Source organism: Pagrus pagrus (genome assembly GCF_965226575.1).
Source record: "Pagrus pagrus genome assembly, chromosome: 10".
Classification (NCBI taxonomy): domain Eukaryota; kingdom Metazoa; phylum Chordata; class Actinopteri; order Spariformes; family Sparidae; genus Pagrus; species Pagrus pagrus.
The window spans coordinates 16,302,106-16,329,659 of record NC_140194.1 but is presented as its reverse complement, the minus strand read 5'-3'; the positions used below and the strand labels follow the sequence as shown (position 1 = coordinate 16,329,659).

The window sequence follows — 27,554 nt, the reverse complement described above, 5'->3', positions numbered from 1 at the left end:
AGACATAACTCCCTGCTTCCGATCCACACATTTCCCACGGGAAAGATGCCACCACTTCCTCAAAGATAACGGTGTCTTGCCAGACCAAATGTTCTCATGTCATCTGATCTGTTTCTATATTATGAACTACTTATATACTCTCAGTTGTTTATTGATTTTGCATTGCACTGCTTTTTTATTGTTGTTTTCTATTAAAATAAGAATCATGTCAACTCAAATTTGTCTTTTAATTGTTAGAGAAAATATAGTGCATCTGTAAATCTTCTTATGTGAAATTAACAGGAAAAAAATCCAGTTCCTCTTCAGCAAAAAGATCTTCAGCCTTGTAGAGTTAAAACGCAGCTACAATAGTCGAGTCTACTGAAGATAAATGCATGGACAAGTTGTAGTCATTTTCTTCTCCGTCTCCTATTTTTGTCATTTAGAGACATTTTGTGGCGATTTCTCCTTTTATCTTAAATAAAAAATAAGTAACTTGAATGACAGAACTTGCTTTAAACCCATATCTCTAATACCTGAACAGTACACGTCTCTTCTGCAGGGGGAAGTACCTGCCTCCGTCCAGAGGGTGGCGCTAATTCACCATTAAACTGTTTGACAACCTCCATTAAACTCACAGAAGAGTAGTTTGACTTGACCCATGCCCACACACTGTTTACAGGCTGTACATAGAGTAAAGAGGGTGGTGAACTCTATCTGTTTACACTCGTAAATCAAAGTTTGATCACAGCAGCTCACTTATCGGTTCTCTGTGATTATAACTTAATTCGTGCGCAGGTTGTATCAGAAACATTACAAACAGTCTGCCACGGGAAGAAACTGTTAGCACACGGCTGCACTGAGAAATAAAGAAGATGGGAACAGCTCTGATTTATGATGAGGAAATGACCAATTACAAGCTGCTCTGGGTTGAGTAAGTACATATATTAACCGCACATAAAGCTTGCTGATCAGCTAAGCATAGTGGGCATATCACGGCTGTGTTACTGTACCATCAGGAAACCGCTAACTTACGTTGTTGTCTGTATCTGAGGGAACACAGAGAGTATCAAGGGTTAAATATTTGAGAATATTAGATTGAAATTAATACATACTTCCTTAGAGTAGTTGATGCATGTCCTTTAAATTTGTTCACGTAGCGTTATTCTCTGTTTCGTTTTAGTGGTCGGAAATTAAGTTGCGCCTTGTTGTTGTTGCTAGCCGGACCGCTTAGTGAGGAGCACACAGTGATAGACCCATGCTAACATCATGGCTAACATCTATTTTGCTGTATTATGCCCACTTAATTAGTTAATTTCCTCATACAAGAGTTATCACATTCACTCTTTAAGTTTTTAATATTCTCACCGATGTCTTTCTCATAAATTTTTGTTCTTACTTTGCTATTTTCAACACTTTTTATTTACTTTTTGCTGACTAGCCTTGTGGAGGACTAAACCTGCCAAAATGAGAAATAAATGAAGAATGATATAAATGGCACCATAAACAAATTAATATGTTATTAAATGCACCAAAAATGAAATTGAAAATAAATGGAGGCATTAACTGATTTAACTACGGCTACAGTTAGCAGCAGCAGTTAGTAGTTATCCTAAGATATGCTGCCCCTATTTGCTTGGAGTACTAATTTGACTTACGTATTGCACCTTTTATCTGCCCCTGTATTTATTTAACCTTGTATTAGTTCAACTATTCACTTTCTCATTTAATTTCCCATTTTATTAAGAAATTGATTTTTAAATGTACTCTCATATGCATGTACTAAAGGCTGAGTAAGGCTATTACACTACTATACTAGTTTTTGTATTCTAGATTAAAGGAATAGTCCACTGATTCTTGACTTTATTTTCACCTTTGTTATCTTTTCTTCAGGCTGTTTGAGCGCAAAAAAGTGCAAAAATAAAACTACTCAATGACCAAAGACTACATTTTGAAAAAAAAAAAGTATTTTCAAATGATCAAGCAAAAAAAATCACTATTCTGAATTAAGAAACCAGTCAGAGCACTCACTAGTTCATGATAAACACATCTTAAAGTAAAACTTGAACACATCATTCAACTGTATGAAACATTATTTTAATTTTTCCAGCCCTGCATGTAAAATCGAGGTCCCCGAGCGTCTGACAGTGAGTCATGAAGCTCTCGTCAAAAACGGCCTGGCTGATCGATGTGTCTCTGTCCCTGTCCGCGAGGCGACAGATGCAGACATTTTGCAAGTTCACAGGTCAGTCCTGATGTCGAACACCTCGTTCAGTTAATCTTTCTACTTCTTCAGGCTGAAATAATACTTACAGTCACTCAGCTACGTGTACTGTTCTGCTCCTAACAGTGAGGAGTACTTGGAGGCAGTGAAGAAGACCCCCTTCATGACTCTGGAGGACCTGAAGGAGTTCACCCTGCAATATGGTGATGTCTACTTCCACCCAGTGAGTCCCACACTTAATATTTATACCAGCTGATGTGTTTTTATCTATATCCTGCATTTGTTCATTCAGCAGTGGTTAGGGGGACAAAAACATGTCAGCGTCACTCCTGGTTAACCATTCCTCCTTCTCATTGACTGTCCTAGAACATCTATCACTGTGCCAAGCTGGCTGCAGGGGCCGCACTGCAACTAGTGGACAGTGTTGTGACGGGGAAGGTGAGGAATGGCATGGCTCTGGTCAGGTGAGAGAGTCAAACCTCCAACAATGAATAACATGAACAACACATGCATCCGGGATGTCACGATATACTGTACCAGTGTCATGTGAATAATCCAGCACAAATGTTAGGCCTTGTGGATATTTTGTTTTCTTTTGTGTCTTATTTATTTTACAGAAACAGACAAAACAGTAAACAAAGTTAAAGATTCATTTTAAAAATAGCATTTTTAGCATTTCATATCATTATAAACTAAATACTAAGACTTTGTAGGATGTAAGCCATCACATTGTTTTCTGTATAGACAAAATGATTAGTACATCATAAAATATGACATGAATGTTACTCCTGTGTCGTTGTCAGACCTCCAGGACACCACAGTATGCGCAGTGCTGCCAACGGATTCTGTGTGTTCAATAATGTGGCCATAGCAGCTCGATACGCAAAGCAAAAACATGGGGTGAAAAGGTGACGTTACATCTAACATTTTTGTTTTTTCTTACAACTATAAGAAAAACAAATTCTCTAAAAGCTGCTAAATATTTACATGATTTCGTATTTTCAGGGTGCTGATAGTTGACTGGGATGTACATCACGGTCAGGGGGTGCAGTACTGTTTTGAAGACGATCCCAGGTGAGTTTCTCCTAATGGGCTGATCCTGATTGTTGACATGCATGTTGTCCTCTGGCATATTCATTTCTGCATACTACGTGTCTTTTTCCCAGCGTGCTTTACTTCTCATGGCACCGCTATGAGCATCAGAAATTCTGGCCCAACCTTAAAGAATCAGACTACGACAATGTTGGCAAAGGGAAAGGCGCAGGATTCAATATAAATGTACCGTGGAACAAGGTAAGCAAGTTTACTCCTCTGCAAGTTTGAAGCTGAAACCAGAAAATGTTCCTTTATTTTTTGTTTTCATGATGTAAAGGTTAAAATCATTATTTAATATCAAATTTGGTACCAAATTATTGTGAGTCAATCTATCCTAATCATCTCAAAAAATGTTTGATTGGTGTGTGCACAAGTTTGTGCTTACTAACTAATATTAACTAATTATGTCCCATTATGATATTTCAGGTGGGAATGAAGAACAGTGACTATCTTTCAATCTTCTGTCACGTTCTTCTGCCGGTCGCATATGAGGTTAGCCATTTTGGAAAAATCAAATATGGGAACACACATTAATGTTTTGGAGATTATTCATCTGCGATTCTTTGTCCCAGTTTTGCCCAGACTTGGTCCTGGTGTGTGCAGGTTTTGACTCAGCCATCGGTGACCCAGAGGTACTAAATATAAATCACCATAATAATGCTTGAAATAAGCTTTCTACAGTTTAATACAACAATTCTCCCTTTACAAAGTTTATAATGTTCAGTTTTGCTGACCTTGTTTGAAATCTGTAAATTTGAGGTCATGGTTAAAGGTTGTGGTGTTTTGTTGGACTACATTGTCTGTATTTCCAGGGTGAAATGTGTGCCAGCCCAGACATCTTTGCTCACCTCACTCACCTCCTGATGAACCTCGCAGGAGGGAAACTGTGTGCTGTGCTGGAGGTCAGGCCACTCAGTGTTAGACTTAACATCAACACAAACATATGACACAATCTCACAACTTCCTCAAATTCAACCCCTGCCTGTTTTGTTGTCGTCTCTGTGCATTGTTCCCATAGAATTGTATTAAAACACAAATGTCTAATCTATCAATACTTTTGATAGTACTACCCATCTGCGAGAGTTCCACATATTGCTGCCATCATGTTGGAGGAGCCTGGGATGTAAAAGGTTTTATTGTATGAATGTTTTCCAGGGAGGATACAACTTGACTTCCCTCCCCCAGTCAGTGTGTCAGACAGTTCAAACTTTACTTGGAGATCCTGCACCTCTACCTGTAAACCTCGATGGTCCCTGTCAAAGGTCTGTTTCACTGTCAGTCAGATTCATGTGTCAGACCTTAATCCTCTGTGTGTCTGTGTTTGTATAACTAAAGTGAATTATTTTTTCTCTTCTCAGTGCACTTGAGTCTCTTCACTGCGTTCGATCAGCTCATAAGCAGTACTGGTCCTGCCTCAAACATGCAGGTATAACGTGCACATAATTCTTTTTGAGCAAGTACTACAAATTTTTTTTTTAAAAAAGGATAAAAACTGATGCAGCAAAACCAGAGATATCTTATTTTTATACCATATGTTCTTCCTTGTCAAAACCTAGGGCTGCAACTAATGCTAATCTTCATTGTTTATTAATCTATCGATTATTTTCCTGGATATTTGCTAAGTTTTTCGGTACATGAAATATCTGAATTGGTGTTTCCCAAAGCCCAATCTGAGGTCCTCAAATGTCTTGTTTTGTCCACAACCCCATTTACCAACAAGAGAGCTAGCTTACTGTACGTCCATTACTTTTATATTTATTGCTTCACAAAATATGTCATTACTCTTTTCTCCAGCTGAGCTACCAAACTCTGATATCAGCACAAAGCGCATTAAATTAGCGGAAGAAGAAGAAAAGTCGGAGGAGGTAATAGAGGAGAAAAGCGTCGAGGAAAAGGTGTGGCCAGAGCCTCCAAAACGTGTCGCTCCTCCAATCCGCACTGCAGCAATCCTCCCTAATGGTGTGGCTTGTCCGGATGGATGTAAACGCTTCAGTTCATCAGAGGATCCCGACCCGGTCATAGTCAACAAACTCAGGTATGGAGCTGTGGATGGTACTGGTTCATTTCAGTTAACATTAGTCATTGTAATTGACTTTATTTTTTAATAATGACATGGGACAAGTTTATCATAGTTTGCTAAATTAACTAAAGATTTAATCGTCTACATTCTATAAAGATGTGTTGTTTTTTCCACAATAAGGGAGGATTTCCTCAAAGATGCAGCTGACAGTGATGCTCTCACAACCCTCTCCAGTCTCGTTGCCCTCATAGAGAAAATGGAGGAGAACGAGGTACACTCAGCATATCATCTGTGTCTTGTCTTTTCCAATGCTGTGCTGAGGGCTGTCACAAATACAGTTTTGCTTTGCTTCAACCTACATGAGCTGCAATCTGATTTCATTACGCTTAATTGCTGCCTCTCAGATCTGCAATGGCTTGGCTCTGGTCCGTGACGTCTCCATGGCGATGGACTGTGTTGTCCAGCACGCTGCAGCTACTCTCTGCAAACGGTACAGCAATATGTACAGGGACTGTATGTTTTGTTATTATTGATATAGAAAAGTGATCTAGTGTAAAAATGTCCTTACATGGAAACATCCATCCTTAAAGGATACTTGCTGAGAGTTTGTTTGTCATTGAAAAGGTCATTTGCTCATCTCTAGTTTACATGTTTATTATTATTTTACTGTCCAGTGTATAGGCTGATTTGATGTCACTTTCTCCTAATGCAGGGTTTTGGTTGTGTGTGTTGGAGACGTGGTGGTCCCGTGTCCCAGCAAAGAAGACGGGTGATTATCAGTTATAAATTTTACTCCCTGAATTAGCCTTTTTGATAAAACTCGGAAAATTAATAAGCACATTTGTCTGCAACAGTGTAAAACAACATGATGACAGAAATCTCTCTATCTGTAGGAAAACACTCCTGGTACAGTTCAGCAACAAAGCGTCAGTGGAACAGCAAAGAAAATATCACATTCCTGTGTGTCTCAAGAAGGTACTTTGTGTTACACTAGTAGAAATCACAATTCATATTTTCTGTGTAGATGTACACAGTATTACTGTTTTACTGTCTTTCTGATTGTGAGTTCTCAAGATATTGTGGCCGATGTTCAAAAATATTTGTTATTTGCACCCTTTAACACATTGATATCGATATGTTTGTCCTCCCACAGGGCTGCAGTGATGTTTCAGGGTTCATTCAGGCTGTGTTGGGCCTCCTTCTGCCTCTGGGATACGAGTATGACCCCAGTCTGGTTCTGCTGGTTCGGACGCCAGATAGTGGACTGAGTGACAGTGTGTGGCAACAACTAACAGGCCTGCTGCAGGGCCTGGCACAGGGACACACACTGGTGCTCATGCAGGTATGAAGGCTGGGGCAGGTTTAATAAAAGTACAGTAAATACTATCTTATTCCTTCATAGTGTGGAAGTACAGGTGGCTTTAATGGTCAGTAATTTTGTCATTTCAGGAAGGTGAGAAGGCTTGTGTTGCCCCCACAGCCTCCTCTCTCCTCGGGGACGCTGCCCCCTGTCTGGGGAAGCTTCTCACTTCTCTACCAGAGGATGTGGAGGTGCTTGAGAAGCTGAGACAAACACTACAGGTGGACTGGAAGTTACTGCAGACTACAGGTGAATTCACAACAGCAGCGTCACATGATAACATTAATACACATAATCTGACTGCTTGTACTATATTAATATTAATATTAATAGGAATTTCTGTCTCCTCAAACAGCACCACAGACTGGAAGAGGTGAAGAGCACTGAAGATGATCCTGCTTGTTTTTGTAAAGAAATCAGTTGAAGCACATCCATCAAATGTCTTTATAACATTTTGTAATATTTTACAGGTTTTATGGTCCAAACAAACACATTGTGCCTGAAAATAAACTGTATTTTTTAAAAACATATAATCTGTATGAATCAAAATATTTATAACCCCATTATTGATTGTCAAAGTGATTTATAGCATTTTTGATTAAAGATTTCTTGACATCATTAATGTCTGTGAATGTTGTGAATTATGATGTGAATTTATCTCAAATCTTTGTCATCAAAAGGATTTTCTCATTTATATGTTGTTACCCTGTAATGATGATAATTGTCTGTAATTTTCAAATAGTAAACAATATACTGGGCTTATCAACTAATCATCAAGATCGGTTAATAAGACATTTAGATATTGTCTGTCTTAAATATGTCAATTATTTTCTTGTTTTACTGTTATTCCTAAAAAAGAGCAATAAAATTCTGACACATCTTGAATGCAGCATTTCTACTTGTACTTTAGTGTTTTTATTTTACTTTTAGTACTCACATTTTTAATACAGGCTCAAAGGTTTCTGAGCAAGCTTTTGGAGGATTTTCAACCACATCTCATGGTCTTCATTTCTTGTACGGGATGCCATTGTTGTCAAGTTTAAATAAATAATGAGTATGAAATAAATAAAGATGCCTGTGAAATACATTCTGACATAAATAATGGGGTAATAAATATATAAATTAATATAAATATATAAATGAGGCAACATCTTTGTCTCAAATAAATAGGATAGCTTTTTATTTTTAAAATAATTTTTTTTTAAAAGGACAACTTTGATTTATTTTAGGAGACTTATAATTCCAAATGTTATTATTTCAGGGGACATATTATATAATGCCGGAATTCTTCATTTCGGGATTTATTTCATACGCGTATTTTTTAATAATTAATTAATTTTAATTAAAATTGACTAAAATCTGAAAAAGCTTAGGGAATACTAAACGCTGTTTCTCGTCCTGCCATTGGGGGGCGCTGTGGGATGAACCAACAGTAAACATTGAAGCAGATGAAGCTTTTTGCCCACATGTGAGCATGGACTGTGTGTGAGTCACTTGGTCCGTGTTGATGCCCGACCAGCCCCGCTCCTTCCCCCTCTGTCTGCCTATTAGTTTGGTGTCTACTCGCTGTGATTGGATCGTACATCGGTGCCTGAATGCATCACGGGGAGGAGTGACAATATTAACAGTCGCGAGAGAGAGAGAAAGAGAGAGCACGCAAACGCATCACGTCCATTGAAAGATGTCTGGGACCTCTGCGACCACGCAGTCCGCTAAGATGAAGAAGGACGAGTCTTTCCTCGGGAAATTAGGAGGAACCCTGGCGCGGAAGAAGAAGTCAAAAGAAGGTGAGGGGTTTGTTGAGTGTGTATGATAATCTGACATTAAGAAAGGCCTCTGTTTGCTTCATTGTGCTGTGTTTCTGTCCATGGTGCTGCAATCACATGATGCACTATTAAAATATTCTCCTCTGGGACATCACCGGCACTTTCATCATGAGCTGTACACATGATTTACAGCGCACAGTTATAGTGTCTCACCAGGTTTATCTTGAGTTTAAGGATCTGTATCTTTCTTTTGTATAATACTCTAACACAGGTTTCTTATTAGGAGCCTAATTAAAGGTGTCATCATTAAGATATGTTGAGCTCTGGTGTTAATTCTGTGTGGTTTAAGGGTAAGAAACACTTGTAAGCGACTGAGAGGGGAGACAAAGCCTCTTAGTGCCTCCAAAGGCATTTAACATGAGGTAATAAACATAAATAGATCATAGAGTCAGTGACCGGTGACAGGAATGCAAGGTTATGAAGATTAAGCTGTAAGGGGATTTCTGCTCTCTCTGTATTGTGGAGATCAAATCCAAATGTCTTTATGGTTTTCTTCTGCCCCAGTTTTCCAGTTGTTGCCCAAACTATTTCTGCCCTCCCACAGGCCAGACACTGTGTGGTAAAACAGACAGCTGCAAGGTTTAACGCCTCACTGTTTGTCTGTGTGTGTGTGTGTGTGTGTGTGTGTGTGTGTGTGTGTGTCTGTGTGCTCACAGCCATGTGTTTGTAATCTCCATTAAAGGAGGTCCACCAGCAGGAGGACAGAGACATATTAATTGTTGAGGGGCCTTATTAAATTCCACACATCTCTGTGTAATCAAACTGTTAAAATTTGTAGTTTGGCCTCTTAAAACTGGTCGGAAAAGTCATTGCACATTCTTGCTGTCCAATATTGTTAAAACTGAATATGTCTGGCTGATTTTAAAGGTTCATTTATTACTCATTTTACAACACCAGGGTTGTAGAATAAGAAAAAAGCCCAAAACAAACTATTTAAAAAGTGGATTGTGGAGGACAAATTAAGTCCCACTGCCTGAGGAAAGAAAGAAGCAGTGGCTACTTCTGTATCTCTTGCCAGATGGCAGCAGGGTGAACAGATTGTGGCTGTGGTGGGTGTCGTCTTTTAGTGTCCTTTGGGCTCTGTGCAGACTTTACAGATGTCACTGGTGCTCTGTAGATGGTACCAGTGATGCTCTGGGTGGTTTTAATCACCCGCTGTAAGCCTTCCTGTCCTGGAGTGTGCACGAACCATACATGTTTCCCGTCAGGATGCTTTCTATTGCTCTTCTCTAAAAGTTAAAAGTAGAGCCTTGTAGCCCACGTTTTTTTTTTTTTTTTTTTACCAGGGTGGTGATGTGTGATGACCATTTCTTGGAGGAAATGTATATAAAAAGGTGCAAAATATATAATCATCAAGTTTTAATGAAGAGCTACGACACCATGATGCTGGACATACATCAGTTGTTGATTGACAGAGAATTAATTGGTAACCTAACTATTAATTTGATTAGTAGTGCCCCCCAAAAAACCTATTATTATTGACTGATTGATTATTGATCATGAAAATAATGATCAGTTGCATCCATATTATTCATAACAATAACAGTGCTGCCAGAATGGAATAACATGATTTTTCAGCCTTAAAGCTGCAATATGTAAGAATTTTGGTTGAAACCGAAAAAATTAACTATATCTGCTGAGGTTAGCATGCTAACCAGCTAGCCCTTGCCTGTCCTTTTCCATAACACCACTCATAGCACGCAATCCAGACCACTAGCTGCATGGCTAACTGAGCTAATTACCTACCAGCAGCTACAGTTATAGCAGTAGTTAGTGGTTTCTCTGTTGTTATGCTGCCCCATATTTGTTTGGAGATTGAAGTCAAGAGGTGGTCATTTCTTACATAGTGCACCTTTACAGGGTTTTAAACAGAGAAACCCACAGTTCAGCCCAGTGAGTTAATTAGATGATGACTGAGAGGTGGAGTCCTCGTGTAACGAGGTAATGAGAATAATTGTCTTCCTGCTTAATCTAAGCTTCACTGAGTCCCGTGAAGCAGATTTGCTGTTTGTTAATGTTACTTTGTACAGAATTTAAGATTTCTTCAAAACAATATCCCAAAGCCTGAAACATTGACTTGCTGGTTTTATTTGTCAGTATTATGGTTAATTGAATATATTTGAGTTTTTGGGCTGTTGGTTGTACAAAACAAGCACTTTTCAAATGTTACTAAGGGGATTTTTTTCCACAGTGTATTTTTGATTTTCGTAAACAGAACATTGATTTGAGAAAATGATCAGCGGGTTAGTCATTAATGAAAATAATCATTGGTTGCAACCCTAGATTTGACATTAAAATGTCAGGGTTTGAAATCTCTCATAGACTTGAGTATAGAAATAGGAAACAAAACTTGTGATCTGGGCAGTTTTAAGCATATTCTTCTTTGTGTCATCATGTAATGAATGATAAAAATTAAAAATTAAAAATAATTTATTAATTTTGTCAACGTATGTCTGTAAGTCAGTACTGGAGGTGATGAGTTCTGCAGTGTGGAGCTCTGTTTTGCTTTGACTGCAGTGCCCCTGTGTGGTCAAAGTGGGTTAAAGCTCAGATGATACATAAGTTGTTTATATGTAGAAGAACTTTGTGATTTTAGAAATTAGAAATCAGTATAAGAGGAGTATGTGAGGTGTAGTCCTGCTAATGGAGCACACCATGTGGCCTCACACATGCTGCTGTTGTGGTTTCTGTTACTTTTGGGTGTGGTGCCTTGTCCTCTTTAAGAGGAACACCCAAGAGAGACGAGTCCTCACTGGAAAAGTTGCCTCACAGTTGCTGAATAATCATTAATAGCATAGATGGACTGTTCCCTCAGAAAGGGACTTATGGTTTCCTAAATTGTGTCGACACTCCTTAGCAACCAAACATGTTTTAGCACAGAAAAAAACCCTTCTGATTGTACGAGGAAAAGGGATGAACAGTGTTGCTAATGGCTATCCAACAAGCCATGAAAGAAACAGTCCAGGTTCGTGCAATTTCAAACACAGCATGTTCATGGCTCTCTCTGTATATCCTGATAACTGAAAGGAAGTCTGCATTTCTTTGACAATGCTCAGCTCCCCCTGTCAGCAGCTGGCAGAGCTGTAACAGTGTTAGTTTAGTGGATAAAAAAAACTGAGGTGTCACATCCTCAGTGTGTTATCATTAGAGTGAAGAGTACTTACAAACTCTTAAATACAAAATATAATTAAGGGCAAGTTTTAGGATGGATGCTGATCATAGTAAGTCATCTGTTTGTTGCTATTTTGCTTCTTTTACTCGCTTATTTTATTGTGGCAACTTAAAGAATTGAGTATATTTAGGCTAAATTCATGTTATATTGAATAAAGCAAAAAAGTTAATAATTTAATCATGTTATGGTAAAACTAGATGCACTGGCATTTGGAACATATTGGAAAACTCCAAAAAAGATGGAAGTGTATTTGCTGTTTCAGGCTATAAACTGTCAAGTAAAGACATTTTTATTCATACCAGAGCCCATATAGTAAGACATATAAGCTTATTAAGTAGGTTACAACAATGTTTTGACCAATATTGTAACAAGAAATTGCAGCACAGAAATTCCAACAATATATTTGAGATAATCAACATTCATGCCGTTGCACAGTTTCATCACCAGAGAGCCCTGAAATGTTTATTTTCCATCTGTACACTCCCTACAACTTAGTTGCAATTCTTAAAAACTTGATCTCAGAAAATCCTTTGTGTAAACCTTCAAACATCAATACCGGTATTAAATAGGGGTTGGACAAAATATTGATACGGAAATATATTGTACTGCAGGAAGAAGTAATAATAAGAAGTGATAATACGTATCGCCAATGGTGACGAATATTGATAATTTTTCAAATTTTAAGCAGGACCTAATGATTAACGGAAAAGTTCAGGATATCAGAGAGTGGAGAGAAGTAAAAGTAGGAACTGAATTTAAAATGATGCAGATAAAGAAACGTATCAGAGCATAATAAGTAAACATTAGGTGTAATAAGTTAAGAGTTGAGCTGACAAGGTTAATATCTGTTGAAGACCCCCCTCAGTGAACACACTCAGTGTCACTGTCATTTCCTGGCTGCTGTTACTCACTGGTGCCTGTGTTGGCGTAAATAACCAAAGCTATATTTAAGGTCCAGTCTGTCTTCTCCACACTGCTGCATTATTTATATCTTCCCCCTCTGTGCCGCAGTAAACCGCCTCCCCGCTCTCGGAAGCAGCGGAACCAAACTAATGGGTTGATTTCAATCTGCTTTACGCTGTTGTTTACGTTGCCGCCTGATTACAGTCTGAAAAGCAAAAAAAATTATCTGACTATATATTACCGCTCTTTTAATTTTGTCCTTTCACATAATGGTTTATAAAACCACTAAGGAGCTTTTGGCATGAATTTGTGCAATGAAGCTGACATAAGAGAAACATTCTTGACTGCAGGCTTTGGTTTGAATTCAATTAGTGTAATTCTGTTAACAGGAATACAGCCGCTGCCTGATTGATTATCCGCTGCAGCAAAACATATTAAAAGCTCCATGCACATGCTCATTGAAACAAGTCGGTTCTCTTATATTGCTGTGAAACAACAAGACTGTTGCTAATTTGACCAGATTTAAGAACAAAAACATGAACTGGACATTGTTTGTGTGAGAAAATACTCCTTTTATACCAGCTTCATGCATTTATATGGGTATTAAATTGAAGGGTGTGATTAAATAAGGAAGCCTATGCTGAATTATTAGCTAAAGATTAATGGAGAGGGGTTCGGATTAGATAAATTCACAGTTCTTCCCACTCCTTTTCGAGCATGTAATTATAATTGACTGTTTTCTTATGCACTATTCTTTTGTTGGTTTGTTTGTTTATGGTCTTTAAAAAACGTTTGAAATAAAGATTTCATGCAATTCATTCAAAGATAACCAGTCGACACTAAATATGTGACTCAGGTCATTTGGTCCAAGTCTCAAGCAAGTCATTTTTTCTTGGCCAAGTCATGTCAAGTTGAGTCCTTCATGAGGAAAGTCGAGCCACCTCCCAAGATACTGCAGTATCTGATCTTTATAAAGAGAAAAGACGAGGTATTAATACCTGTCTAACAATATTATTATTTGACAATCTATCCAACCTGTTTAAACGCTAGAACAATGAATTTAATTTGTATTATAATTATTGATGTTGAGTGAAATAAGTGTAATTAAATAAAAAGCAGAAACTTGAGCTTTTTTATTTCTTACCATTTTAAAAACATTCCTTCCCCATCACATTTAAGCACTGACAGACTAAACAAACTAAAAAACTTAACTGAAAACATAAAATTAACACTGACAAGTCATTTGAGAAATCATGTCTCAAGTCAAGTCAAGTCCAAGTCTTTAGCTTCCAAGTTTCAAGTCCAATTTTCAGTCTCAAGTCATTTATTCTTTGTCAAGTCAGGTTGCAAGTCATCAAAACGAATCGTGACCTTTAAATCAAAAGTCAAACCGAATAATGGATTTGGAGAATCGTGACACCCTTACGTCGATTAATCACGTTTAATCGATTAGTTGTTTAGTCTGTAAAATGTCAGAAAATTGTGCAAAATGCTCATCATAGTTTCTCAGAGCCGGTGACGTCTTCATCTTGCATATCCAACCAACTGTCCAAAATCTAAAGACTCTTCATTTACTGTACTATCGTAAATCATCAAGAAAAGCTGCAAATCCTCACAGTTAGGAAGCTGGAACCAGCTGGACATTTTTGCTTGAAAAATGACTGAAGCAGTTAGTCAGTCATCAAAGTCGTTGGCGATTTGTTTTCTTTCCATCGTCTAATCGATCAATCTACTAAGCATTGCTGAGATTGCTAGTGTGGTGCGTTTGTGTACAGCATTAACATATATGTGACGCTCATGCACACACACAGACAGACAGACACACACACACACACACACACACACACACACAAACACACACTCCCCTCAGCGTCTCCTGTAACTGGATCGCAGAGGTAGGGTGGAGGGTTGTGACAGAAATAAACACGTGATGACGCCCCGGCCACTGCTCAGTCCCTCAGACACGATTCAATCACACACACACACACAGACACAGACACACACACACACACACTCTACCTTCGCTGCCATCGGGGGGGAATCCGGAGGTTTATACTGGGGACATGGCGGGGCTGCTGTGTGGGACCAAGAGGAAGAAACAAGGTAAACTGGTTTTAATGTTGAGGAACGTGGAAGTGGAAATGGGGAAGCAGGACCTGTTACCTCAGTTCACTGTAGGTTAATATCCAGCAATTTGTTGTGTTGGTTTTTGTAAAAGGTCAGCAAGAAGTAACTACTGTTAGACGTCTGTCGTCTTATTTTAATTTCCATGTGTAATTCTGCTGTAACAAATGAATTACTTTGTATAATTTGAGCATTTTCACTCACATTTTCTTGGCTGTGTGAAGTGCCAAAGCTTTCTCCAGCTCAGCGCAACGCAGCAGTAATGCAGTCAGATGGACACGGAGGGAGGAAGCGGCACAATTATGATGAAATGCAGCAAGCTCGCTCAGTAATTACAAAGCAAACTGCTGATCCGTTGTGAGATTCAGGGCTCGAGCCGTATTCAGGCTGGATCAGATAGGAAACCTGTAGGGACCCCTCCTCTCGGGGTAAATATGTGTATCCTCTCTTTGTACATGCTTTGAAGTGAAGATTTTGTACACACTGTACCATAAACAACTGTTCTAGACTTTCTTTCATTATAGTCTTAATTATGAAATTGATTTTACATTTTTAATTTGAAAAAGAGCTTTAATGTAGCCATCTTTTTCCTGTTTCTATCCTCGCTTTGGTCCTCCATGCAGGTTTTTATAAATAGCAAAGTCAATGACATGATAGATTTGAGACCATTGATTGTGGTCAGGCCTGTTGCAGGTCTTACAAATTGAAATGCAGGATCATAAAAGCAATGGCCATTATGGGAAGAAAAGAAAGCCTTTAAATCACTGGTGCATCTCTGGTCAGAAGTGAAAGCGTGTAAGCAGAAATGGATTTTACCCGAAAGCAAGAGTCAGAGTGTGTGTGACTTGATGTGTATCTTGTCTCCTCTAATCACCTTTAACGTTCTTAGTTTAAGACAACATTTTTATTCCAGTGTTTTGAGTATCCTTTAAGTTTATGTTGGAAAAAAAACAAAATTAAACACACTTAAAGTACTTCAATCTGTAATAATTATATGAATTTTAATCATCTTTATTTATAGAGCACTTTTCAAAATCCAAGATACAAAATGCTTCTCTAAAGGCAACAAAATAAACCAAGTCATAAAATCAACAGAGAAAAAACATGAACACAGATAAGGAAAAATACAGAAGTTAAACCAGGAAAGGCTCACTGATAAAAGTATGTTAGATCACTGACTCAGCCGACCAGATTTCCGTGGACAGATAGTTTCAGAGCCTCGGGACCCTGACTGCAAACGCTCTGTCCCCTTTGGTTTCAGTCGGGCCTCTTGAACAGACATGCGGCGTATGTACGTTCCTGGTCCGATATATAGTGGGGAGACAGGCCATGAAATCCTTGAAAGTAATCAGTACAATCTTAAAATCTATTCTAAAACACACTGAGAGTCAGTGAAACGACACCAACGCAGGAGTGAAGTGTAGTGGAAAGGAAAAAAAACTTCACATGACTTGAGAAAACTGTAGGAAGTGACAGCTCAGCCCTGAATCTCTTGATAAATGTTTTTTACAAGCTGTGTCTGATGTGTCTGCAACACACAGCTTGACAGCAACACCCATCTATGCAAAGTGGTGCTCCCAAGGGGGGGACAGGCGGGCCACGGCCAGACACACTGATACAACTGCTGGCAACCCCACTGCCCCCCCGTCGCAAGTTTCTCATTGCGCTTCCCTACATTTTACTACATTTAGAGGTAAAAGTCCATTCTGATAATCTCCTGAAGATAGAAAAAGTAGGCGTACTTCCCATAAAAGCAATTCATCATGACATTTACAATAAAATGAGGATGTGCACAGTTAGCCAGAGTATATTATCTAAACAGTAAGTGTTGAAGGCATATCTAAAAAGAGTACGACACCTTTTTTATTCCACATCTACGTTACCCACAAGGCAACTTAAGCACCAACAATTATGTGAGAGATCCAGGTCTGTTATACTCGTAGCGGCTACTCTAGCCTTGAGCTGCTAGCCCCAAGCAGAGATGAAGAGCAGCCTCCAGAGGTCTGATCAGCTCACTTCCTTCTACTGTAGCTCCACACCAAACGATTGTAGTCATTTTCAAACTTGTAGTCTTCAGACAGAACTGACGCTGACTCGAGAGACATCCCTTATCAGACTTGAAACAGCTCCCTCTGATGCCGCAGAAGTCTTCATACAGCTTTTCTCACATGTGTCGTGGTACTTCCAAAGAGCTGTTAGCAGAATTTCTTGTGTAAAACTGGTGGAATTCCCCTTTAAGATTCTGGGGAAAGATTTCAACTGCTTATCTCACTCTATCTCTATACTCAGAGATTGTAACTACGTATTAATATACATTTACATTACAACATTTTGTTTCATGTAATCCTTTAAGTGACCCGCCTGTTTTTTTAGTTTTATGGTTAATTGTGTGTGTGTGTGTGTTGTCTTTCTAGTGAGTGATCTCCACGAGGAGGGGAAGAATGCTATCAACGCTCCCATGCTTCCCACGGGGACGGACATCCATCCAGAGGACACACTGCTGGGTACACACACACACACGCACACACACACACACACACACACACACACACACACACACACACACACACACACACACACACACACACACACACACACACACATCAACACTCATATGAACATGTACAGAGCACTTATTTAGACTTGAATCTAAAGTGTCCATTTATGACAGAAAGATGCATTTACAACATTTTCATCTCATTTTAACTTTGTTCTCTGCAGCTTACTGTCAGAGGTCATGAAGGTCACAATGTGAATATGTTGACACAAGTGACTAATGGGGAGAGTAGAGGAGCAGGAAATGAAAGTGGGAGGTGTCGTCCTAGTCATAATGTCAACCACTGTTGACATATAGTAGGAAGATTGTATGTGTGTGGCTGTATCCAAAATACATTTGAGTGTCACTGACTGTGTTTCTTAAAATATCTTCATCAGAGGAAAACGCTGAGAGGATCATGTTGGATCCGACATCGCGGGAAAGTCTTAAATTCAAAGATCTTCTGAAGGTAGTTTGGTTCACAATCATTGCAGTTAAAAAATAAAGAAAACAGTACATATAAGAGGAAATTTTCATTGTAATGTGATGTGTTTCCAGGTGCTGATCGACTGGATCAACAGTGAGCTGGAGGAGGATAGGATCATAGTCAAAGACCTGGAGGAGGACTGTTATGATGGGCAAGTGCTGCAGAAGTTATTTGGTAAGAAATTGGTTTCTTTGGCATCTTAGCTCTCACAACATCTTCATCCGTATAGCTTCTGTACGCCTTCAACTTGGCCAGGCATTAAAATCTGCAGTATTAGTAGTAGTAGAAAGTATTTAATTCATGCAGTCGGTCAGCATAAAGTTTATTGCATGTACAGTATGAAATATGAATAAATATGAATATGAAACAACAACATGTTTGTACAATAGCAACAGTCTGCAACATCTATTAAGAAAAAGGAGTCATTTTACAGCAATTTTCAATATTACTTGCAGCCTGTGGCTCCAGTAGTCAACATGTTTTTATTATTATTAGTAAGGGCGTCACTTTGTGTTGAGAAGTGGGGGGAAATAAGGGCTCAGAAGAAAAAAAAAATTTAAGCAATCTTCAGCTTATGCGATGTAATGAGGGGATTGGTTTAAGATCAGAGTAGATCATTACAATGGAAAAAAACATGCATAATGGCGCATCAATAGGGCATAACTCCTACAGGAGTTGAAATTATGGAAATACTACATAAAAGGCATAACAACATTGGGCGCACAAGTAACAAGTCATGCAAACTTTTTGTCCATTAGAGAAACAGAGAGTTCACAAGAATTCATGAGTCAAGTTAAACCAGTCTTGACTCATCCTACAGTAGTTAGCTACACTTTTTAAAAAAAATTGTGCAGTAGCAGAGGTGGCAAAGTACACACATTCTTTACTAAGTACAGATACTTGTGTAAAAAAGTAAAAAGTAGAAGTACTGATTCAACTTCTTTACTAGTAAAAGTAAGTGACATTTCTACCAGCCTTTTCGATGCAAAGCTAACTAAACTTCACGTCGTATTAATATAAATGAAAGACTGTTAAACTTAAAGGTAGAATCAGTAGGATTTGTCAGAGCTGTTCCTAAATGCACCAGAAAGATAGTTGAGTGTCATTCCCAGGATGTTAAATAACGACATTTTGAGTTGTAAAGCGTCCCGAGTGCAGCAACAAGCTGGGAAAATAAGCAAATCCAGGCAGAGGGCAGCAGGATCTGTGTGTGATATACACTTATAGGTTGAAATCAGTCTTCTGATGTTGGGAGGGCGCCGTGCAATGATGCAATTTTTTTTTTAAATGTAAGGAGTAGAAAGTAAAGATATTTGTGTTAAAATGTAGGGAGAAAAAGTAAAAAGTTGTACAAAAGTACAAATACCTGAAAGAACTACAGTACAGTAAGGAAGTTTTTGTACTTTGTTACTTCCCACATCTGTGCAGTAGCCAAATTTACAGCAAACCAAACTTCACGAAAAAGAGAGGAGATATTAGAAATGTATGTATAATGTATAACATACTTCAATAATGACTACAAGTAGTGACAATTTAAACATGTCTCTCATTTTGATGGACATTTTTAATGAAAATGTGTAATATTACAAACACTCATGTCCATACATGTGTTAAAATGATGATGTAAAATGCCAAAATGCTTACAGCTGGGTTTTTTATTTTTTTTAATTTAAAACCAGTGTCCACTGTGATAAATGTGTATTCACCCAGTTGCTGCTGTTAAGCTTCAGTGTCTTCGGTCTGTCAGGTGCTTCCCCCTTGTGTCTGTAATTTGTAACAGCAGAGTGATTTCTACCAAGACCTGCTGACTGCTGATGTTAAAGAGACAAATCTGTGTGCCAGACTTAATGTAATGTCACTGTAATAGTAGCAATAACAAAAAAACAAACCAAAAACTTTCACAACATTAGCAGTTAATGATGGGATTTAGTTAAAAAGCACCAACATCTCAGACCACAACAAGTGCTTGAGTCTTTGCTCCATAAAGGCGGGAAAAAAAACACATCATGAAACGTGGATCAAACTGTAAAAAGGCAGTGCAGATCAAATATAAGTACAATATTCTGTCACTACATAACCTAACTTAGTCTAACTCGTTGTTTGCTGCTATATTGATGTTCAAAGTCTTATATTTAACCATCACATTCACGTGTTTTTTGTGTAATCAAAGGGAAAACGCACGTGCTTTGTCTCCATCTTCTGCTCCTCACGTTCTCATCGCTACATTTCCTTCCTTCCTCTTCTTCGTTGCTCCCACTTACAGCCCTCTGTGAAAACACTGGCTCATTATTGCAGCCTGACAAAATGTCTCATCAGCTGTCAAACATTTGCGAGAATAAAACACCAAGAATTTGCATATTCATTTACAAAAGCCGGCTCATACAAAATAGAGCTGTCACTTGGTTGCATATGCTGCAGAAGTGTCATGAACAACATCTAAAACACACAGCGGGAAGCATTTTGTGGAGCGGTGTTTGATTTCTTCTTTGCTGTATAAGCCTTCTTCAGTTTTCTCGACCCTTCATCACTTTTGCACCTCATGTAATCTCAGGCTTTTATTGCATCAGCGCCTGTTTTAGATTCCCTATTGTTTTTTTTAATCAGTGGTGCTGGGTTCTTCTTTTTTTAGTATTTGGAGCCACACACTTCAGATAAGCTCCCTAAATCCTTTTTCTTATTATTGCTTAAAGCAGTGAAGCCTCACCCAAATCTTCAAGATCATCATGTCTTTGCTTTCCAACGAACAAAACCCAAACTTATACAGGCATGAAATAACAATTTTCTTGTGTTTTTCTTTGGTTTGAATGACTTATTGTTAATTTATTTTATGCAAATCAAGGCTTTTTTTCACTTATTGACCCAATTTGGATTTCTTTCCCCTTTTAATCTGTATGAGATTTTATTCCTAATTCAGACATTGCTTACCTGCTGCTTTTATACCTTGTCAGAACAAACACATTTTTGCTGCACGATACTGTGTACAATATTTATGATTCTCCTCCATGTATGGACTGAGAGCTGATATCTCATCTCTATCGCCGTTGACAGAAAAGTTGTCAGGCAAGAAGCTGAACGTGGCCGAGGTGACCCAGTCAGAGATCGGCCAAAAGCAGAAGCTTCAGACGGTTTTGGAGGCCGTCAACGAGCTGCTGAGGCCTCACGGCTGGACCATCGAGTGGAGTGTGGACTGTGAGTATTACATCGACTTCAGAGACGTTGCTGCTTAAACTGACACTCCAGCAATTAAGTACTGCACTTTTATTAAATACCCTTAATTAAATTTTCACATACTTATCTTGAGTATTTGCCTTTTTCTGCTACTCTTTACTGGATCCAATAATCGGTCAGGCTGGTAATCAGTCGACCCCTGGTAAACAGTGTATACATACATATAAATATATTTAGAATTTACTTTTACTTGTACTTTCGACACTTAAGTACATTTAATATCAGACACCTCATGACTTTTACTTAAGCGTTTCATGTATGGTTGAATTTAACTTTTTCCAAGGTACTTTTAACAACACGGAGCCTACATTTCCCATAATGCAACTCTTTCTTTAGATTCTCCCTCTCACCTAATTGCTAACTTCATTCTATTAACTTCATATCTCCACTTTGGAATCGGTAATGCAGGGTTTGTGGTTTAAATTTAAAAGAAGTCTCAAGTCCAAGCCAAGATAACCATGATGACATCACAATGACATCACTAAGGTTATTGTGTGAATCTTTATAGAGCTCCTCCATATCCCCAGAAGAGTTTGTACAACTGTTTTTACAGAGTCATGGCAAGCCATCTGAACTTTGAAGAAGTGTAAAATGGTGGAATGCCCCTTTAACACATAATTGACTCTCTCAGGATTTGCATCACAATTGAAGAGTATTTAAACCTGTACAGACTTTAGAGGAACAAACAAACTTAAATTAATTCTCGCTTCATTAACTCCTCATTTGCATCTTTTTCATTTTCCTTCTGTCTGTGAAAAAAGCACCAACTGTTACCTTCATCTTTAGTGAATCACTCTCATCTCTGTGTTAGCTCGCAGCTGACAGTCCTCTCTTCTCTTCATTCTTCATTTACCGTCACAGCTATCCATTCAAAGAACCTGGTGGCGATTGTCTATCTGCTGGTGGCTCTCGCGATGCACTTCCAGGCACCCATCAGGCTGCCCGAGCATGTTTCCGTACAAGTGGTGGTCGTCAAGGTAAAGTGACTCATCACGCTGGCATTCACCATGATCATGTGCAATGAAGCTGGGATGGATACAAAGGTGTACAGTGTTATTTAGGTTCATTTTTACTTAACCCAGTGAGACCTCTGTGAGTTACAGACCAGTAACCTGAAATAAGTAATGAAAAATACAACAAAAAATTCAAATGAATCAGCCTAAGTAAGTTATTGCCTTAAGTGGAACCTTAAAACAACATAACACCTGTATGTGGTCAGTCCATGACTAAATGTTTCTCTCATCTTCCAGTATCTTATCTGTACATTCAGTTTTCATAATGCGCATCAACAGTTCTAGTTACCGTCTCAAGTATTAACGGAAGCATTTTGATTTTGTTTGAGCAGAAACGAGAGGGCATCCTGCAGACTGCTCTTGTGACCAAGGAGCTGACGAGCACCACAGAGTACGAGCATTTACAGTTTCCTTCATAATATAATCCACAGTCGTCCTCTTTTTATATTAATGGTGTGATTATTGATGATATTTATTGCGGTGTAAGAATAGTTTTTCAAACTGTGACTAATCTGTTTTTGATTTTCAGAATGATGATGGGAAGATTTGGTGAGTCACAGCCACATATCTTATTAAAGTATTATAGAAATGTTTCTTGTGTGAGCACTCTCAAATCTGCTACAGCCAGGTGAAGGTTAGCATTAGCATATTGATTGGAAACACGGAAAACAGCTGGCCTAGCTCTGTCCAAAGGTAACAAAATCTGCCTCCTGGCACCTCAAAAGCTCGCTAATTTCCATGTTTTGTCTAATTTGTTTAACCCGGACAAAAACCAAAGTGTATAAACAACAAGTTGCACTTCTACTGTTGTTGTTGAGCTGATGTTGTGAGTCAACGGTGAGGAAGTCACTGCTGCGGGCCAAGAAATAGTTAGGTACATAACCCCATGTAAAGACTAGTGAGGTGTACAGGTGCAGTTAGGTGGCTTTTTTTTGCCTTTGGACAGAGCCACGCTCGCAGTTTCCCCCTGTTCCAAGTCATTATGCTAAGCTAAGCTTACCATTTGGTGGCTGTAGATTTGAGAGTGGTATCGATTGTCTTTTTTAATCTAATCCTGTTGACGCCTCTAATATTAAACCGTTCTCTTTTGTGTTCATAACCTCTGAATTGTTTCTTTTTAAAACAGAGAGGGATGCGTTCGACACTCTGTTGGATCACGCACCTGACAAGCTCAACGTAGTAAAAACGGTATGAAAGACCTTTTCTTGCATGATAAAGGAAAGAATAATTAAAATGAAAATATAATTATACGGAGGTTAAGAACAGTAGTGCATACACACACAACATTTTTTTAATTAATATTTTGTTGTTCATGTTGCCAGTCTCTCATCACCTTCGTGAACAAACACCTGAACAAGCTGAACCTGGAAGTTACTGAGCTGGAATCTCAGGTAACATTTGTGATTGTTATGTGTCTCGTCCTCTGCATGATTTTTAATTCTCACATATTTTCCAGTCTGAGCTACGTCCTCGGTTTTAATATTGTATGTGCCTTAGATCCTCATGCGGTCTGTATGTCTGTGTGCAGTTTGCCGATGGGGTGTATCTGGTGTTACTGATGGGGCTGCTCGAGGACTACTTCGTTCCTCTGTACAACTTCTTCCTCACACCTGAGAGCTTCGAACAGAAGGTGATCACGCCCTCAGAAAGTGAAATCTGTCAGTGAGATAGGAGGATTTTTTTTAGCTTAGTTTCCATTTTGTGTCTTCTCAGGTTCACAATGTGGCGTTCGCCTTTGAGCTGATGCAGGATGGCGGCCTGAAGAAACCCAAAGCCAGACCAGAAGGTATTTTATAGACGTACATTAAGGAAATATTTCATTATTACAAGAGCAGATAAAAGACATATAACATAAATTTCCTGGAGGAGATTTTATGGTGGCTCGGAGGAGATTATGACTCTCTTACACTGATGGGGGGCCATTTATAAAGGTGTTTTAATGGTTGATGTCCCTCAGTCATACTAAAGTTTGTCCAGTAGATGGAAACCTTGCCTCACCCTCAGACTCACTGTTCATTCAGCCCTGAGCTGCACATTGTTGTCCAGCATTTAATTAAAAAAAATCAATTATGGCTCACTGACTTCCAATAGTTGTTGCTTTGATGATGATCATTGGTTAGTTTTTCCTATTTTTTTCACAGACTTGCATTTTATTGACCAATTATACTCTTCACGCCCCCCGTAGAGATAGAAACGCTATTACAGAAAATGTGGAAATAGCTTTTATAAGTGTGATCTAATACAGTTGACTGATCACATACTGAAACTGTAATCAGTGCCTGACTCCACTGAAGCATTCAAGATGTTACAGATACTCCTTTGTCACTTTAATCCACAGAATATGAAACTACATTATTTCTAATGTAAATCAATAACTGCACTTCTCGGCACAATATATTTAATAATATATTTATTTCTTTTCCTGGTTAAATAAAGGTTAAATAAAAATAAAATAAAAAGACAACAAGACGTCTCTCTTATATACACTTACATCATTCTCAGAGCGACTTTACATTATTCCATGTGTTGTGCTTCTATTTTTATCCTTTACTGTGGCCATGTTTACGTTTTGCTCCACATTCTTGTCCCATATTTCTCCATATGCTATGTCTTATTTATCATCCATTTTTAATTACTTATATTCTACTACTTAACGCATTGTATATCCCTTTGTTTTTTGTTTTTATTATTTTCTTTGACCCAAATTGCTCTTTAATTTATGATGTTTTTCTCTATCTCCCTATTTCATTATCCCTGCAACATGGACAGTCCTTAGAGATGAAAACTAGACATTTTACTGCACAGTTGTGTCCCTAATGTGAAATATTTGAATTTTGAACCAGTATAAACTAAAGAAGATTCAAAATATGTTAATATTGTTTCTCTCCACATAGTAGCCTATTATGCAAATGCCTATTCCTTCTGGAAACATTTTCCTGACTAAGCCAAAAAGGAAACATCTTGTTCCCTCAAGAACTACTTCTCACAATTTTTTAATTTATTGGACATTTAAGTTATTATCTTAACAGCTGCAAAAACTGAAGTCCAACGACAGTAGGGGTTCTGCTTAGACCCCATGTTCGAAGAATTAGAAAACGCAGTAAAAGTGCCCGCTTGGATGCTTCTATGGCAGATAAAACATGATAAAGTGCCGTTTACAGTGCGAAAAATGCGACAAAAAGCCCTCTAGGGTGTCCCTCCAGTGGACAAAACATGATAAAGTGTCCTCAAGGCTGCCCTTCCAGTGCCCTTTCTGCACGCTGGCAAGGGAACATGATGATCAGGAGCTTAAGAAATCCTGTTTTAAATGGTGATGCAGTGGTGTCTCGCTTTAGTCTCTCAACAAAGAACTACTTGTGATGAGAAATTACACCAAGCAAACACTTATGTAGTACACCATGTTACTGACAAAGAGAGCGGAAAGTGTTCTTAATGTCATATGATAATCATTTGCAAATTCTTGCTATTTTAGACTTTTTAATTCCCCAAATTATGAATAACCTTTTGAAGGAGAGTAGCCCTACAGCAGCCATAAAAGAGGCTTCTGCACTGTAAATGAATTTATGGCAGAACAGCCCATTTACTTAAAGGGTTCCAAGGACACAATTTTTCTTTTATAACTTACATGTCAAAGGTCTACATTTTCCTCCTTAAACTTCCCAAACAATCAATCAAACTCTAATGATCTCTGCTGTCTCAATTTTGCTTTCCAGATGTCGTCAACCTGAACCTCAAGTCCACCCTCAGAGTCCTCTACAACCTGTTCACCAACTATAAAAACTCTGAGTGACTTTTTCCAGTTCCACCCCCTGATATCACTTCGAACACCTCCCTGTGCCTGCGCTGACATTATGCGTAATAGTCTGGACACTGGAGCAGACCAACTGGGACTGAAAGCCATCATTATGTGGGCCTTAAAAAGACCCAAGGGGAGTAGTCTGAAAAAGGCTCTGAATGTTGGTATTTTATCTTCCCCAAATGTCAGTATTTATTTATTCCTTCCTTAAATGTTAATGCAACCCAGGAAACCCTGCAACCTTTAGCCTGCATTTGAATAAACAGCCGTCACGGGAATAATGTATGAGGGCATAATGTTAGAACTGGAAAACATTTGTGTTTAACTCAACTCTCCATCACAGAATATTTAAGAAAGCTGGAAAAGCTGTTATATATTATATAGTATCTAAAAATGCTTTATGTACTTTGTAAAAGAGTAGTTTAACATTTTGGGAAATATATTATATATTCTCTTTCTTCCTTCTGGTGTTCGTATGGTAATTATTAAGCTAACGTTGGAGTCAGCAGTTGGCTCAGGTTAGCATAAAGGCTGAAAACATGCGGAAAACTTCTAGTCCGGTTCTCTCAAGCTCACTTAACTCAAAAAGTCGAAATACAATTGAACTTACACTATACTTTAAAAAACTACAGTAATACACAGATTTTGCCTTTGGGTAATCTTCATGAATTAAAGGGGAAAATGCATTTCTACCACCATTATCTATGCTAGGCTAGAAGACTTAGCTTTCTTGTTCATTTTAACTACATTTTGATTATTTAATATCCATACCATATATAAATGACTATTTAATGCATTTAAAAATATGATTTTCATGAAATTATATATTTCTATGGCAAAGGCTAATCTTTATCTTTTGTCAAACAAAACCTTTAGCTAAGGCTAGCCTTGGCTATCTCACCAGCTAGCTTTCAGATGATATAGCTCCGTTTCCTTAGCTATTAAGCTAGCTGTGTTGGAGTTGTTGCAAATTTATAAAGTAGATAATTCTATTGCATGATATCTTTGTATAGGAACAGATGTCAAAACGTCAGATTTTGGTCTTAACTCTGACCAAATAGTCGACTCATGTGGCAGCTATATTTTGCCTTTGTAGGGCCGAGCTGTTTCCATCTAAATGCTAAAATAAGCTTACCAGCAGCTTGCTGTATCTGCATATTTAATAGACGTAGTAGGGTAGTATCGATTAGGGATGATCGAGTACACCATTATCTGTATCCATATCTGTACTCAGAATGGGCAGGGCTTAAACTGGAAGTAGCCTAGATAGTGTGTAGCTAAAGCGGACGTGGACAGGACTAACTGAGAATTAATTTAAGCCTGAAATTGATATGTGTGGATCAGAAGTTGCTATGTTTATTATTTATTAGAAAACTATTTACACAATACCTTCAGACCTGAGTTTCAGTTCAATGTTTTTTTTTAATCTATCACAAGAGTAACTATTTACAGAGAAATTTTTTTATAGACTTAAACTAAATTCAGCTACCCGATGAAGATTTCCCTTCATCACGAAGACGGTTATTGACACATTTTACTTGGATGATATGCGTAAAAGTACATTATTTTTTACCGGATACTTGGTTCAGGAGAGCACCAGCTCTTATATTCACATGTAACTCGTGAAAAGAAAGTGAATAACCTCAACATATTTCCCAAAATGTTTAACTATTCCTTTAAGAAACTTGAAAATGCTCTGTACTATGTATAATGTAGCCTAATGTCTGAAAATGCTTTGTATATTCTATAGCCATATAAAGGCTAAATACTATAATCCATTTTACAGCTGAA

At 38.2% G+C, this 27,554-nt stretch overlaps 2 protein-coding genes across 3 annotated transcripts; both read left to right on the top strand.

The window, feature by feature from the left end:
- Positions 1 to 651: 651 nt before the first annotated feature.
- Positions 652 to 7,568, top strand: hdac10 (histone deacetylase 10). Its single transcript, XM_084364137.1, has 20 exons — positions 652 to 913; positions 2,090 to 2,224; positions 2,330 to 2,426; positions 2,570 to 2,667; positions 3,007 to 3,111; positions 3,209 to 3,277; positions 3,370 to 3,496; positions 3,725 to 3,790; positions 3,871 to 3,930; positions 4,111 to 4,200; positions 4,454 to 4,560; positions 4,657 to 4,724; positions 5,093 to 5,333; positions 5,499 to 5,589; positions 5,723 to 5,808; positions 6,031 to 6,087; positions 6,212 to 6,293; positions 6,472 to 6,660; positions 6,768 to 6,927; positions 7,034 to 7,568. Exons 1-20 carry the CDS (start codon positions 855 to 857, stop codon positions 7,063 to 7,065), a joined length of 2,019 nt encoding a protein of 672 aa, XP_084220263.1. The 5' UTR covers positions 652 to 854; the 3' UTR covers positions 7,066 to 7,568.
- A 599-nt stretch (positions 7,569 to 8,167) lies between these two features.
- Positions 8,168 to 27,554, top strand: parvb (parvin, beta). Of its 2 annotated transcripts, none has more exons than XM_084363466.1 (13): positions 8,168 to 8,465; positions 17,118 to 17,207; positions 17,638 to 17,708; positions 17,798 to 17,900; positions 20,775 to 20,915; positions 21,816 to 21,931; positions 22,300 to 22,358; positions 22,497 to 22,516; positions 23,094 to 23,155; positions 23,290 to 23,358; positions 23,496 to 23,597; positions 23,681 to 23,753; positions 25,681 to 27,554. In XM_084363466.1, the coding sequence occupies exons 1-13, from the start codon at positions 8,360 to 8,362 to the stop codon at positions 25,755 to 25,757; spliced, it is 1,089 nt and encodes a 362-aa protein (XP_084219592.1). In that variant the 5' UTR covers positions 8,168 to 8,359; the 3' UTR covers positions 25,758 to 27,554. The 2 variants fall into 2 exon arrangements, with proteins under 2 accessions (XP_084219592.1, XP_084219593.1); XM_084363467.1 differs by lacking the exon at positions 8,168 to 8,465 and adding an exon at positions 14,576 to 14,682.